Genomic DNA, 15000 nt, shown 5'->3' on the forward strand with positions numbered 1-15000 from the left:
ACTGAGCGCGCACATGCAACCGGGCGACGTTTTAGAACGAGAAACATGATTCAAATTCTGCTCATTTCTAGGGAAGCTATTAAAGGAAAACTGCTTTAAATGTTTCTTTGAATTGTTTTTGCAGTCATCATGCAAAGAGCTATCGCGTGTTTCGCGGAAAGACATGACATATTTGGAATCTTGGAAAAAATACGCTATGCCTTCCAAAGGAACCTTTACTTCAGTTAATTTTACCTACAGTTTATAGATCCAAGACAATGCCATAAAAACACTCTTTTTGTAGAAAATACATTGCAGACTGGATTAAAATATAGGGGAGTGAATTAAAAACGTGTGAATGGTTGTTCAGACATACCATTTAAAGGTTCGTTTCCTAGAAATCACTGATTGAAAAAAAGAGAGGAAATATTACTTTGATTAGTGATCCCTCGAGTGCTTAAAGCAAGGTCCAAAAAAAACATGTTTACAAGAAAGTGAAATTTGAAAACGACGGTCAATCAACAAAAGTAACTCAGACAACTTTGTACACGGAATAAGCAAGTGAGCGAGGTAGGTAAACATGCAACCTCGACACTCAAGTAAGACGCATATTTTACATATTTGCTTTACGATTCTTTGAAAAAAGATACTCTACCCTTTCCAAAAGGTACCATTACTTCAGTTAATTTCACCTAAAACTATCCAAGACGGTACCATTAAAACACTCCTTTGTAGATGATAAATTGCATGTTGAATTGAAATAAACGCCTTAATGAGGTAAAAACGTGCGGAAGTTTGTGTCCGACACGCGATTTTGTGACTCGTTTCCTAGAAATAACTAATCGAAAATTGCTCCAATATGCGATCTCATGAGTGCTTTAACATAAGTTCTGAAGGAATATTTTACCGAGAGAGTGAAATTTTAAAATGCTAGTGAATAACGAAAGTAACTTTGCCAACTTTGTGAATGAAATACGCAACCGAGCGAGTTAGGGAAACATGCAATCTCAACGCTTTAGGGCGACGAACATTCTACGTACTCTGCTGAAGAAGGGGTAAGACTCGATTGAAAATAAGAAACGAAGCCATCGCAAATATTGAAATCATCGGACAAAAGAAAAGAAACCAATAGCATTAATGAAGCAATATCACATCGACAAACTCGACTGTAAGGTATGGTTTATTTGTATGCGTGCATTGATAGCCTGTGTTTGAATTTTTATGCCCATCGGCGAATTCTTTGCACCCGAAACACAAAACAACGATAGTAATCTGAAAATTGAGTGCAAAAGTGAATTGACTTACCGAAGGCAAATAAAATGCTGAAGCAAATCATCTTCATCTTGTTTGTTGTGGAATGGATCTTCGCTCAGACTGCGTTCTATTAAGAGTACCACCCTATTTAAGCGTCGGGTTGAGTCAAATGTTTGAAATGCTGGTAATCAGATCTTTGTGTTATGCGCAAAGGTTTCTGGGATCGCTGGGATTTCAAGAGGCCTCCAATAAGCTGACTACAATCTTAATAAATCCTAAAAGGAAGTTTCCCTCTTGCATTGAGAAGGATCCGAAATCGCGCAGAAAAAATGAGGAAAACAAAAAAAAGGGGAAAATATTAAAGGAGCAGCGTTTACAACAAAGGGCATACTTGCTTCAATGCAGAAGAAGGTTAATTCAGTGCAAAGAAGTGACAGAGCAGACATTCTGGTTGGTCAGTAATCAAAGAAACTCACAGATAGCCAATCAAAGCGAGCCTTGGATGTTGTAACATTTGGATAAACCGAAAATTTGTGAGCTAAACAATGGCTGGCGTTTTAAGTAGGCTTTCTTTCGCCACGGCAACAACAATACAGCAGCTGAAAACAGCTCTAACAACGAAAACACTGTAAATGTAACTGCCTTTTGGTTGTCGGTTTAGAAAAAGTGGTGTTTAGAAAAGGAAATTGCCAAGGAAATCGAAAATTACGAGCCGTCTCAGCTTAACGCTTTACTCAAGCGATGCTACGCCGAAATTAAAAACAAACATGGTTAAACCTCGCAAACGACAATTCCATTTCATCGAAAGTGATTCGGACACAGACTGAACAATTCCTCGAACTCTTTAACCGGATTTTGAACTTTCTTGTGCCTTAAATATGTGAAAATATCGTAGTATATCATTATTTTAATTGATCGTGCTTGATTGTTTTAACCGAACGCACAATTTGAATGAATTATTTTTGCAACTGATGCGCGCCCTTTGCTTCTGTATACTTGTGATAAACTATCTCGTATTTTTTTCATGTCTACTATTAAGTTTATCATATATAGATGTAAAATGGAAGGACAGAACCTTAATTTTACGGGAGTACAAAGCTACCGAAAGTTTCACTATGATATTATGAAACTGGCATGCACTTATTCCTATCAGGGAAAATTCTTAGAAAAATTTCCGGCCGCCGGGCAATTAGAAATTTAATAACCGTGACCAGCAGTCAACCTCACGCAGTGTCAACATCCATGGCGCTATTTCTGAGCCCAGCGAAAACCGAGCTTTAGAGAAGCGGTTCACGAATGTCCTCGGTAATGCTTAGCAGTTCCTCTACTCATAGATATATAATAGTTTGGATTCTCCTGTTCCCTCAATTTGTTAATTTTTTTTCAGAAAGATTTCCGACACTCAACCTCGACACTCAAGGATGACGCACATTTTACAAATTTGCTTTACGATTCTTTGAAAAAAGATACTCTACTCTTTCCAAAAGGTACCATTACTTCAGTTAATTTCACCTAAAACTATCCAAGACGGCACCATTAAAACACTCCTTTGTAGATGATAAATTGCATGTTGAATTGAAATAAACGCCTTAATGAGGTAAAAACGTGCGGAAGTTTGTGTCAGACATGCGATTTTGAGACTCGTTTCCTAGAAATAACTAATCGAAAATTGCTCCAATATGCGATCTCGTTAGTGCTTTAACATAAGTTCTGAAGGAATGTTTTAACAAGAAAGTGAAATTTTAAATGCTAGTGAATAACGAAAGTAACTTTGCCTACTTTGTGGATGAAATACACAACCGAGCGAGTTAGGGAAACATGTAATCTTAACGCTCTAGGGCGACGAACATTCTACGTACTCTGCTGAAGAAGGGATAAGACTCGATTGAAAATAAGAAACGAAGCCATCGCAAATATCGAAATCATCGGACAGAAGAAAAGAAACCAATAGCATTAATGAAGCAATATCACATCGACAAACTCGACTGTAAGGTATGGTTTATTTGTATGCGTGCATTGATAGCCTCTGTCTAAATTTTATGCCCATCTGCGAAATCTTTGCACACGAAACACAAAACAACGACAATAATCTGAAAATTGATTGGAAAGGTGAATTGACTTACCGAATGCAAATAAAATGCTGAAGCAAATCATATTCACCTTGTTTGTTGTGCCTTAAATATGTGAAAATTTCGTAGTATATCATTGTTTTAATTGATCGTGCTTGATTGTTTTAACCGAAAGCACGGTTTGAATACATTATTTTTGCAACTGATGCGCGCGCTTTGCTTCTGCATACTTGTGATAAACTATCTCGTATTTTTTCATGTATACTAATATATAGATTTAGCCAAGCCTAAAAGCGGAGCTCTTATTGGTTTATTTTCTAGCCCTACGTTACACTGAATAAAAACTGTAATAAAACTATCTACTGGGAGGGGTTTTTATTATATTTCAACCCAACCATTTCCTCAACATATAAACACTATTACAAAGTAATTAGTCAGGGAAATGGAAAACTTGTGGCTTATACACCATATTTGAAATGCAATGACCATAGTAAGCTAACAGGATTGAGGAGGATGTACGTGGGAATAGGCCCTCTTGTCTGTATCAATAATTTGCTAATCACTCCTGTTGGCAATGTTTTGATGAGGTTGGGCTATCAAGGCAAAGGAACTGAGGATTTTAGTTGGCAGTGACTTTTTTCAAATCTGGAAACTATCATCGTGAAAGCCATACTTGTTCCCGGTAACTCATTCTTATTCTGATAAACTAGTTTTGAGAAGGATACAATATTTTATAACAAAAACTCGATGCATAGGTTGTGCAAAAACCTTTAATTTCACTATACTTTTATAACCAATACGAGTCCCTTCAAATGGTAAAATGTTAAGAGGTTCAGAGAAAAAGTAATCTGCAATACATCTGCAAGATTTGATGTAATTATTTTAATTTCAAGAATATTAACTGATACTAGGAGATCTAATAATATTAAAAATATAATAAAATTTGTTTGAAAATTAGAATTCAGCACAGGCTGGATAAACAAGGTTCTCAGAAAAAAGAAAAATGCCCAGGTAAAAATATGAGGCGGAATCCCGCCATTCCCACCTGGGATCCCAGGCGTATCCCAGGTGGGATCCCGCCTTTTTCAGGCGGTATCCCGACTGGGATTATGGAAGATCCTGTGTGGGATCCCACCCGGGATTATGGAACATTCTGTGTGGTCTCCCACCCGGGATTATGGAACATCCCGTGTGGGATCCCACATGGGATCCCACCTCAAATTTCAGATAGTTTCCCACCTGGTAAATCATATTGCAGGCGGGATTGCAAATCTCAGTTTGGACTCTGCCTAAAATTACAGATGGCTTCCAACTTGACATTTTAGGAAAAATCCTTAGAGGGATCCTGCCTAACACCAGAGACCACAGAGTTATAAAATATACCAGAAAGAATATCTTACCAATCCCTTTGGAACCCAATCCTTCAAATTAAGAGTACGAAACTTTCTAGGTGAGCTATAGACCCTGTCAATCCACCGAGGGTCCAAAGCTTTCCAACTATATAGCTGTAAAATATACTGACACCTTTAGTGGCATCCCATTATCTTACCCAAGCTGTTGATCGTACATGATTTAAATATTACATGAATACACGGACTAAATGTGATAAAGATCTCACAATTTATTTGCAGTTTCACATTTAACAAGCATGTGTTTAATGTTGTTTCATTTAAAAAATTAGCAACTGAACATTTCATTAAGAATAACAAAACAAAACTTAACATATTACTTTTTCCAGATGATTTGTACAGTCCATTAACAGTGTTAAAGCTCAACATTTTAAAAATTGGCTGTATATGAAAGAATACAAGAAAAAAAAACCTTAATAATTCACGTTATAAAAAATTAGACAAAGAAGCTATAGTGATTAAAATTCTGATTTCTTATTATGAGACTGTCTGTTTCGACTTGTTGTTGGACTTATTTAAATTTCTGCACTTATCGGCAATCTTTTGCTGGATTCCTGTTTTTCCCCCCCAGTTTTTTTCAACTTCCTCCTCAGTCCACTTGAATTGTCTTTTGAGTTGACCTTGAAATATAAAAGAGGTGCAATTAAAATATTTCCAGGATATACAACTATGTACCTGCTTTTCTATGTCTAATAAAAAATATAACAAAAGGATTGAGAAGCCAAAAATACTTCAATTGCAACTTTTGCAGATTGTTAGCAAGGTTTTTCTTTAAGAATTGAAGTACATGTAGCAGGAAAATAGTATAGATTAGTAAATGTCACAGTAAATGTCACATTCAACAAGTGTAAAAATTTATTAAGTATCATGGTGCCTAATTTTTCAAGTAAATAATTTCAGAACCTCAATTGTGTAGAACATTTGAATGGAATCATATGGAACACATAAAAACTCCTAGGTAAATATTATGCAGTATATAGTTACATGTACCTTTTATAGCTGCTAGAATCATTGGGCTCAAAGGTCACTTTCCATTTGTTCCCTTTACATTGGAGATGCGCTGAACATCTTTTGGAATTAGATTGTCCAAGAGGTTCAGTGCAAGAGCTGCAGGCGAGTGGGAGTGATTGACAATGTTGTCAAAGCACTCTTTGCTTGTTTTCACACCAAACTTGGGATCTCCAATTATTGCTGTTAATAAGATAGATAAAATTGATTGATGAAATTCTCCAAATGATCTTTGAATAAGTAAATTTAGACTTCACAGGCTACTATTTACAGCTGGGTAGCCAGACTTTCTTTTTCCACAAGTAAACAGGACATAGTTAACTGTATAATAATAATATAATAATAATAATAGTATTAACACAATTTATAAAAGAATTTATATTGTTATTAACCTGACTCCTTATGCAACAAACAGGACATAATATGTGCTTCAAGAGGTTAGCCATAAAAGTAAACACCTGTCCCAAACTGTAAGAATTAGTACATTTTGACTCTTATTTACTGGCAAGAATGTGTGCTTGCAATGAAGAGATTTTATTTCATTGAAACTCACTGAACTCATCCCCCAAACATGAAGATTCCATTCCAGTGGAGTCATCAATAACATCATCACATGTTTCGTTATCTTTGGGAGCCTCAACTTCACTGATACTTTCCCTTTCTCTAACCTTTGTTGAGCTCAAGTTGCTGGTTCTCGCAGGCAGACCAGCCCTTGGAGTTGAGCACAAGAGAGGGCTACAACTCTCAAGGCTTGTCTGATAGACTTGGTGAGGAAGGTCTTTCAGTGCCATCACCAGATTTACTGACAAACACTTGTACAGGAAGTGAATGATCCTTCTGTTAAGAAGAGAAGTCTAAGAGTTACATTGTAGCAATTGTATAGCACTCAGTATTATGCAGAATACAACTGTATGTTAATATGTGTCTACTTGACCGAGGAGAAACTACATACACCAAAGAAAAAAGCTTAAGTGACAAATGTTTGGTGTATCCTTTCCCTGTATATTATTGTTGGAAAAATTTTGTACCAGGTTTGGTAGGTTCTAAACAGATCATGTGTATGTATATATCATAGTATTGGAAAGAATTTTTAAGCTTTCATCTTAATTGTATTATTGCACTATTTTTTCTTTATTTACTTACTGATTGATGCTTTAAGCTATAATTATTACAGTTATCACAGAAAAACGTTTCAGTTTACAATGAGAAGTTATTCTGCACTTGCCTTTCTCTTTTCAATCTTTTTCAAAAGTTGTTCAAAATATTCTTGATTTCTATCAATCATCCTTTCAAGGCGGTCCAAGCGAGACACGATTTGCTGCATAAAGTCAAAGACCATATACTGCAGATGAAGAAGGAATTAGTCCAAACTGATCAAGTAATAATAATAATAATAACGAACTTTTATAAGCTGTTGTAAGATCTTACAATGTATTCATTATGCTAAGAAATTTCAATACCATGTTTTCATCTGAGATTTCCAGCAACTCTTTGGTCTGTTGCTCATTATCTTCCTTTCTGGCTTTTTCTTCTTCTGCCTTTTCCTTATTAGCTTGTCGTTAGCAGCTCTTGCCTGAGAAAAAATAGAGAATATACATATAGGAAGATTCAGGTTCTTCCCCAGTAAAACCATGGTTTGCTTAATTTCCTCATCCTTTCTTTTGAAGTTGTACTGTTTTAGCACTGAAAGGTCGTACACGGCAGAAAAATCGGGTACTGACCGCACAATTGTTCCCACTTTTTTAACGGGGCTGAGCACGTATTTCAGACTTAAATTTCGTAAGTAAGCTTACTACGGTACGTTTTTGAGCGCCGAACTAACCCATAGGAGTGCGAAATTTCTCCCTCACCTTCAATGTCGTTATTCTCGACGAATTCGTCTGAACTTATTTCGTACACCTCGGTCGATGATATCTCTGACACTTCTGCAGTGTTGTCCCACACCTCAGTAATGTGGGCTTCAAAATAAGCCTTTTCCTTTTCATTCGCGGTTTTCCAGTAGCACCAGCCAGCTTGGCCAACACGAAACGGGTAATTTGCCAGAGAACCACTTAACTCCTGACTATATTGTCTGAGTTTGATCCTCCACGACTCCGTGACTTTCATGGTCACACCGTCTTGCGTAAACCTTGTTTTAAGATAAGGCTTCTGTTTGAGCCAGGAAGGAGCACATCTCTTTTTCTGAGATCGTTGCATATTGCTGAACATTTCCAGGGGCGTTGTGTCGATCGCTGTGAAAGCATGTGTAATATGAGAAATTTTCGGGCGGTGAGTAATTTCCTTCACGTGGGAATGAGCGATTTTGTCCAATCAGCAACCTCGACCCAGGGCTATCGCTTAAAAATCAGATTTTTTTTCGCGCTTCCCTTAATGTTTGGTCCTCATGGCAGACGACAAAAGCAAGCGCAAAGCATGGTTGCATTGCAAAAACGCAAAGATTCCCAGAACTACAGCTTGGAGAAGCAAAACAGTTGAAAAAGGGAATCTTGGTGAATGTTCCACGTTTGATTCATCGACCAGAATGTCGATCGATCCCAAAGAAAGTGCCCAATCTTCGTACTTATTTGTGAACGATTCGATGTTAACGTTTTTGAATGAGACTGATTTACAAAGCGATCAGTCTTCTACTCAGCCTCCCACTTCCACGACAGAGAGTGGTGATTCCGATCCAGCTTACCTCGAAGTTGAAGTTGATGAATTTTCTTCATTTTTCGTTGATCCAGAGAGTAATTCTGTTGCTTGCAGTAGCGAGGAATCATCGGAAAGTGACACTGAAAGTTCTGATTGCAGCTCAGACAGCGAGTTTGACGGCGAGCAAGATGAAACAAGGAACACTATTGAGGAGCCCGCAAAAAACAATGAAGATTTGGGAGGTGATGATATACCACTTTACAACGGTGCTAGCGTATCAAGGCTCGGAGCTCTCGTGCTAGTGATGCTTTTCAGTTTAAGACACCAGCTCTCGGGACAAGCTTTGATTGATTTGGTGAAAGTATTGCATGCTTTACTGCCTGACGGCCATAGATTTGTGGCTTCCACTTTCTTACTGAAGAAGTACTTCGCTGATTTATTTTGCAAACCTCCACCGGAGAAGCACTCTTATTGTGGCAACTGCCTTGGTAGAATACAGAACGGTCAAATAGAATGCCTTAGAGAAAAATTTCAGAAATCGAAAAAGAAGATTGAACACTTCTTGGAGCTGGATTTACACATGCGTCTTTGTCAGCTGTATCGAGGTAAATAAACAAAATTAAGCTAAGGGTAAAGTTCAAGCGTATAGTAGGTTGGATATGCATTACATGGAAACCATTTCCATTCACTTTTCTTGCTGTCATTACGAGTATAAAATAAGCTGGTCTTCTCCATTTGGTACTGTTAATTAAAATATAACTTGCTATCCATTGAAAGTGTACTCATGGTGATACTTAGTATGCGCATTAACTAATTAATATTTGTTAAAAGGAAACCTGCTTTTCTTATTAAATAGATGCAGAGTTTGTCAGATTGTTGGGATATCGATTTGAGAATGGTTTCCTTGATGATGATGACATATCTGACATATTCAGTGGACAAGAGTACCGCAAACTCTTGCAGCCTGGTGGCATTCTCAGCCAAGACAACCCTCTGAACATCTCATTCTCGTTCAATACAGATCGTGTTGCACCCTACAAGTCATCCAACAAACAAAATTTCTGGCCTATTTTCCTGGTTATCAATGAACTTCCTCCTAGACTGAGGTAACACTTCTTGAAAATCATTATGCTGCAATTAGTAAACTTCAGTTTGAATAAACTTTCAGTTGAATAACCTTACAGTTTGAATCCTTATTGTACACATTGACATTCCCTCATAAGTTATAAGTTGAGACTTTCCTCTTAATTAGTTTACCATGTAGAGGAAGTTATTTAAACCATGTGCATGTAAAACTGAAAACAGCTTTAATATGCATGCCCAATTGTGCAATCTGTCTGATTTTAATTTTTTCAATGTAGGTGTTCGAGAAGGTATATGTTCCTTGCTGGTCTCTGGTGTTCCATGATAAAGCCAAACATGCAAACATTCTGTCGGCCAATAATTGAAAGCATCAGTGGCCTTTACCGCAGTGGTATTATACAGTTAGATTCTAATAAGAAATGCACATACCATAGATTCAATTCACCATTATACAGAATTTTTTGGTGTTAGTACTGAGTCCAAAATTGCCCTAAATAACCACTGTTCTTAGAAATACCTGGTCTGTGATACACTATTTCCAAACAAACTCCATAACCCCCAGTTTTTTTTTACCTTTTTGAATTAACCTGATCATTGTCTAACTGCAGCCAAAGTTTAAAAGAAATTTGTAGATGTGAACATTATGGGTGCAAACATCCTTAAGATGCTTTGTTGCTCTTACCAAAAAATGCAAAGCACCCTACATTAGATGCCACACCTTTCAACCCCACTGATACAAACTTTTAGGGTTCTTTCAAGAAAGGCTTTACACTATAACTGGACAATATACAACTTAATAGTACACCAGCATTCAAAAAGCAGGGCTGAAGCAGCTGATTTTAGGAAGTAACATGTTAAAAAATTTAGATCAATAAACCTCCAGTTTTCCAAATTTGCATGCAATTAGAGAAAGAAACTTTAATGAAATGAATTATTTCGATAATTTCACTGGTTACTATGGTCTAAATAAGTTAACCAATTTGCTTGTTAGGTCTTACAGTTGTGACACCTACTGGGCAACAAAAGGTTATAAAGGCCACCCTTTTGCTGTCATCTGCTGATCTTCCAGCAAAGTCTCTTATGGCCAATATGAAACAGTTCAATGGGGAGAAGGGCTGCTCAGTGTGTGAAGATAAAGGGGAGACAGTAGGAGTTGGTGGGTTGCACAGAATTTGGCCCTATACCCCTGATATGGTACTAAGGACACTCAAGTCTGTGGTTGCATCCATCCGCAAAGTTGTCAAGACTGGAAAAACCAGTATGTCCATAGTGGATGTTAAATGATATTGTGTAAAGATTTTAACCCTTTTGCTCATAAGAGTTCCAGTTGGCACATAATGCCATAACTTGCTAAATATTTGGAAGATTAATAATCTTTGAATTTTTGACAGAAAATGTTTTCCACAAAAATCTGCTCACTTAAGGTATAACATTATGGCCCCCTTCCCACATGTGTCTATGGTCTAGATGATTTATGCACAGAGACCTGCAAAACAAGACAAAGATAGCTAAGGGCAAGTGATTAAATATTATTTTAGCACTGACTTGACTTTTCTAACTTTAGCAGGTCAATGGAATAAAGGGTGCTTCTGTGTTTTTACTTTTTAAACCATTTGACCTTGTGAAGGGTTTTGTTATTGACTGGATGCACTCTGTATGCCTTGGAGTTACAAAATCTATGATACATCTGTGGCTAAATGCAGAGAACCGTGGAAAAGAATTCTTCCTAAGATCAAGGGTAACCTTAAATAAACTTTTAACATTATATCTTAAATTTCTGAGAAAAATCATCATCTCAATTGATATCTCTTCTGATTTTCCAATAAAAGTCATTATTTTTGTAAATATAATCACTGCAGTTTTCAAGAAATTGACATAAGTAGTCAACCTGGATTAATTTGCAGTCACACTCTTTTGGCATTCTTACCGTTATAGATTGCGCTGTTGAATAAAAGATTGTTGTCTATAAAAGTTCCTGACATAATCACCCGTTGTCCAAGAAGTCTTGCAGATCGTGGAACTTGGAAAGGTTAATATTTTGTTACCATGAGAATATTTCAAATTTCTTAATTCCTTTCTTGTAAACTATTGGTTCAAATTGTGAGGGCCACCTGGCTTTAGATTAATGTGGTAGTGGGACTGCAAAAGGTTAATTTTTAGGATGGGGTGGGTAGTAACTGAAAAATATTAACTGTCTCATTCTAAATAAGGGCAAGTACAATACTAATTATTGGTGTTGACTTAGTAAATTTTCATTTTGTCAGCTACAGAGTATAGAAATTGGCTTCTTCACTACTCTGTACCAGTGCTGAAAGGTGTTCTTCCTGGTTATTACTTCCTTCACTACACTTTGTTAGTGACAGCTATAGCCATCCTTGTAAGTGACAGAATAACCCCTGAACAGCTCAAGCTGGCCAAGGAGCTTTTGGACAATTTTTGTAAATTGTTACCAGAACTCTATGGTAAATAGATTTTTACCTTTTTAAGTCAGTTATTAATATTTGTCTGTTCCTGTGATAGTTTTTGAAAATTTTCTTATCATTTCTGTGATTCATTTTAACTGCAAGCCTTTATACACATATAATGTATTTTGCTGTAGTTGTTTAAGGGGCACTATAACCTAAGTAACATATTGTTGCTGTGGAAAGTGCACAACCCTCATATCTTGGAAACATTAACTTTTTATATTGTCAAGGTTTTCAGAATTGTCAAGTCACAACCTTATTTGGTAAGTCATGTGACCAAGACAGGGTGAGGCCTAATATAGTGGCACCAAACAACATAAAACAGTGCTTACAAAATGCCTACCTTGAAGCTTGTTTAAATTGTACAACATATGTTTTTTTTTCCTGCCGGAGAAAGCAGCCAGACTCAATTTCCATCTTCTCAGACAGCTGACATAAACGGTTAAGAATATATGAAAGTCATATATTTGAACTGCGGATAAAGGCGTGAATGAAAGTGATCCTTGCAGTAATGTACACTTCTTAGGCGATAATGAAAATAAGGCCTGAACATTACTGCGAGGATCACTTTCATTCACATCTGACATACTTTGTTAAGTTGTTTGGTCCACTTTGGGTGTACTGCTGCTTTGGCTTTGAAGCACTCAATGGCTTTCTAACTACCATGATTCATGGAACTTAGCATATTTCTAATCAGGTGACAAAAATTTAACTGTTGATATATTTTAGTTTAGTATGATGTGAAATGAATAATACCACTTAGACTGTGCACACATTACACTTTATTAATTTCAAGACTGGCATGCCCACAACTAGTTGAGGCTTATCAAGTTAGGCCATGTCTCAATAGCAAAATTACAAAATAAACAAATTAACAACAGGAACTAACTATGAGAAGAGAAGGGGGAAAAATAAAGACAAGAAAAACCACACATTGACCTAATCAAAACTATTACACACATAAAACTACTATGTATGTTTAAATTGGGAGGAAACAGATCAGATTCATATCAGGAACTTTAAATCAAGCTTGATGAAAGGAAGAGCAGTAATTTGAATTTGCACATCTCCAAGTTCCTTAAATTTTTTTTTTTACATTAGGTTATGTAACTAAAATACAGGCTGAATATTGTTTTGTTTTCTACCTGTAGATTGCCTCTGCTGTTTCAATTTTTCGCAATTTTCCCACCCTAATCTCCAAGATGACAACAGCAGTTAACTCAGATTGTGTGATATCACTAGCACAGCACCTTGCTGGGGAGAGATCATTGTAAGTATTACACATGCAGGTGAGCCTGCTTCACAGCTGTGAAAACAATAAATTTTGAATTTAATAATTATTAAATTCAAAATTTATCACTATTTTATTTCAATGGTGCAGTAGTCCTAATTAAGAATTAAGGATAAGCATCTTGTGTCAGAGCTTTGTGACCATATTGGTTGTAGTGTCTTCAAGGAAAGTGAAATGTAGTGACTAGGTATATGTTTCATTAAAGAGATTATTTTTCATTTTGTAGACCTACACCTCCTGGCTGTGATCCCAATAACCAATTAAGCTAAAGCTTTACATTCTTGCTTTGTGATTATGTGGATGCCAGTTACTGGGAATTTGACTTTTATGCGTCAAAATACAGAAAAATTTTCTCTTCATCTATGTGCCCTGAACATTTCAGGGGAGGAGGAAGGTTAAATTAAAAACATGAATTAAAATAAGAGGACCTCCCTAATTAAAGGAGGATCCTTGTTTCTCCAGATTCCCACCCCTTTAAACTCACATCCCTTGCGAAATGGCTTTTGGAATTCCTAGGAATTCCTAGGATTTTCCTAGAAATTCCTAGGAATTTATTCCTAGGAATTCCTAGGAATAAAGGTGTGAATTTTCACGGTAAATTCGGACTGGGAATTCCTAGGAATTCCTAGGAATTCCCAACCATAACAACTCTGGTTCTAAAAACCTAGAAATTCCTAGAAATTCCCAGAAATTCCCAGAAATTCCCAGAAATTCCAAGTTTATAGCCAACAGGACTTGGAATTCCTAGGGATTCCTAGGAATTCCAACTCAGAGAACCAATGACTTTCCCTGAAAAGCTGTAAATCTAAAAAATTCCTGGGAATTTCTGGGAATTTCTGGGAATTTTGGGGAATTTTTAGGAATGTTTAAGAATTACTGGGAATTTTAAGCAAAAATTTTAGGCAAATGATATAAAATAAATACTTTAAATTAAAAAAAACCCAGCTAAAATTCAAGTATTCAATGAAATTTATTTAGAAGCTTAATTAAGGCTTACATGTAAAATATTTTTGATTAATTAACATCAATGTGTGGTAATATTAGGATGGAATTTGATTTATTTTTCTTTTCTTGAAAACTTCATACGGATTAATCCTCAATTACAGCTATTCATATAAAATAGTTCTAATCAATCATTAAATTTGGTTTGACACAAATTGTGAATAAAATCTGTTGATTCTTTTCCATAAAATACAATATCTTAAGTTATATTTGAAAACCAAGCACTCTTGGGAGTGAAGGGGCTAATTACAGACAAATAAAATTGATTTTTTGATTAAAATCTTGTTGTAACTGTAACAATAAATTAGAATGAAGTTATCCTAAACTGCAAACTTAGCTGCTGTTTGTACTGTTTGTATTTTTTTTTCCTGGGCTCACAATGAGTTGGCCTTGAATGAGGTTGTCAACAAGAGGCGTGAGTGGCCCAGTGGTCAGAGCGCTGGACTCTGGGTCGGACGGCCCGGGTTCGAGTCCTGGATGGGGCACTAGGTTGTGGCCTTAAGCAAGTCGCTTCACTCACCTTGCTTCGTCTTCTCGGATAAGACGTTAAGCCGGAGGTCCCGTCTCCTGCAGGGTTTGGGGTAGGAGACGTTAATTTCCCACGCACGAGATTACTGTGTGATGGATGTCCTCCCATGGGTTGGTTTGGGTGGATTTTAGTGTTAAGGGTAGTGCCCCGCATGGGACTCCATGTCCCGTTCGCACTGACCCTTTTGGCGTATGTCTATCCATGTAGACGTACCTAATAAAGTTGTTAAATAAATAAATAAATAAGAACCTTGACCATTTTGTATCTGGATTCCTTGACA

General features: G+C 36.6%; 2 protein-coding genes across 3 annotated transcripts in view; one reads left to right on the forward strand and one right to left on the reverse strand.

Moving 5' to 3' along the window:
- The window catches only part of LOC149045596 (uncharacterized), a 42298-nt gene that overhangs the window by 16017 nt on the left and 11281 nt on the right, over positions 1-15000 (reverse strand). The window contains exon 1 of one of the 2 annotated variants that reach the window (XM_089207878.1): positions 1285-1437. The exons of the other annotated variant lie outside the window; for it this stretch is intronic. Coding sequence (XP_089064004.1) covers positions 1285-1321 — 37 coding nt within the window. The 5' untranslated portion in view covers positions 1322-1437. Of the gene's footprint in view, positions 1-1284; positions 1438-15000 lie in introns of those variants that run through there. 2 annotated transcript variants of the gene reach the window in all.
- On the forward strand, positions 7420-12786 carry LOC149045598 (uncharacterized). Its single transcript, XM_089207811.1, has 9 exons — positions 7420-8955; positions 9207-9456; positions 9712-9824; positions 10425-10708; positions 11001-11171; positions 11369-11462; positions 11698-11895; positions 12129-12184; positions 12425-12786. Exons 1-9 carry the CDS (start codon positions 8103-8105, stop codon positions 12578-12580), a joined length of 2175 nt encoding a protein of 724 aa, XP_089063937.1. The 5' UTR covers positions 7420-8102; the 3' UTR covers positions 12581-12786.

The sequence above is a fragment of the Pocillopora damicornis genome, chromosome 5, assembly GCF_964200805.1.
Source record: "Pocillopora damicornis chromosome 5, jaPocDami1.2, whole genome shotgun sequence".
Taxonomy (NCBI): Eukaryota; Metazoa; Cnidaria; class Anthozoa; order Scleractinia; family Pocilloporidae; genus Pocillopora; species Pocillopora damicornis.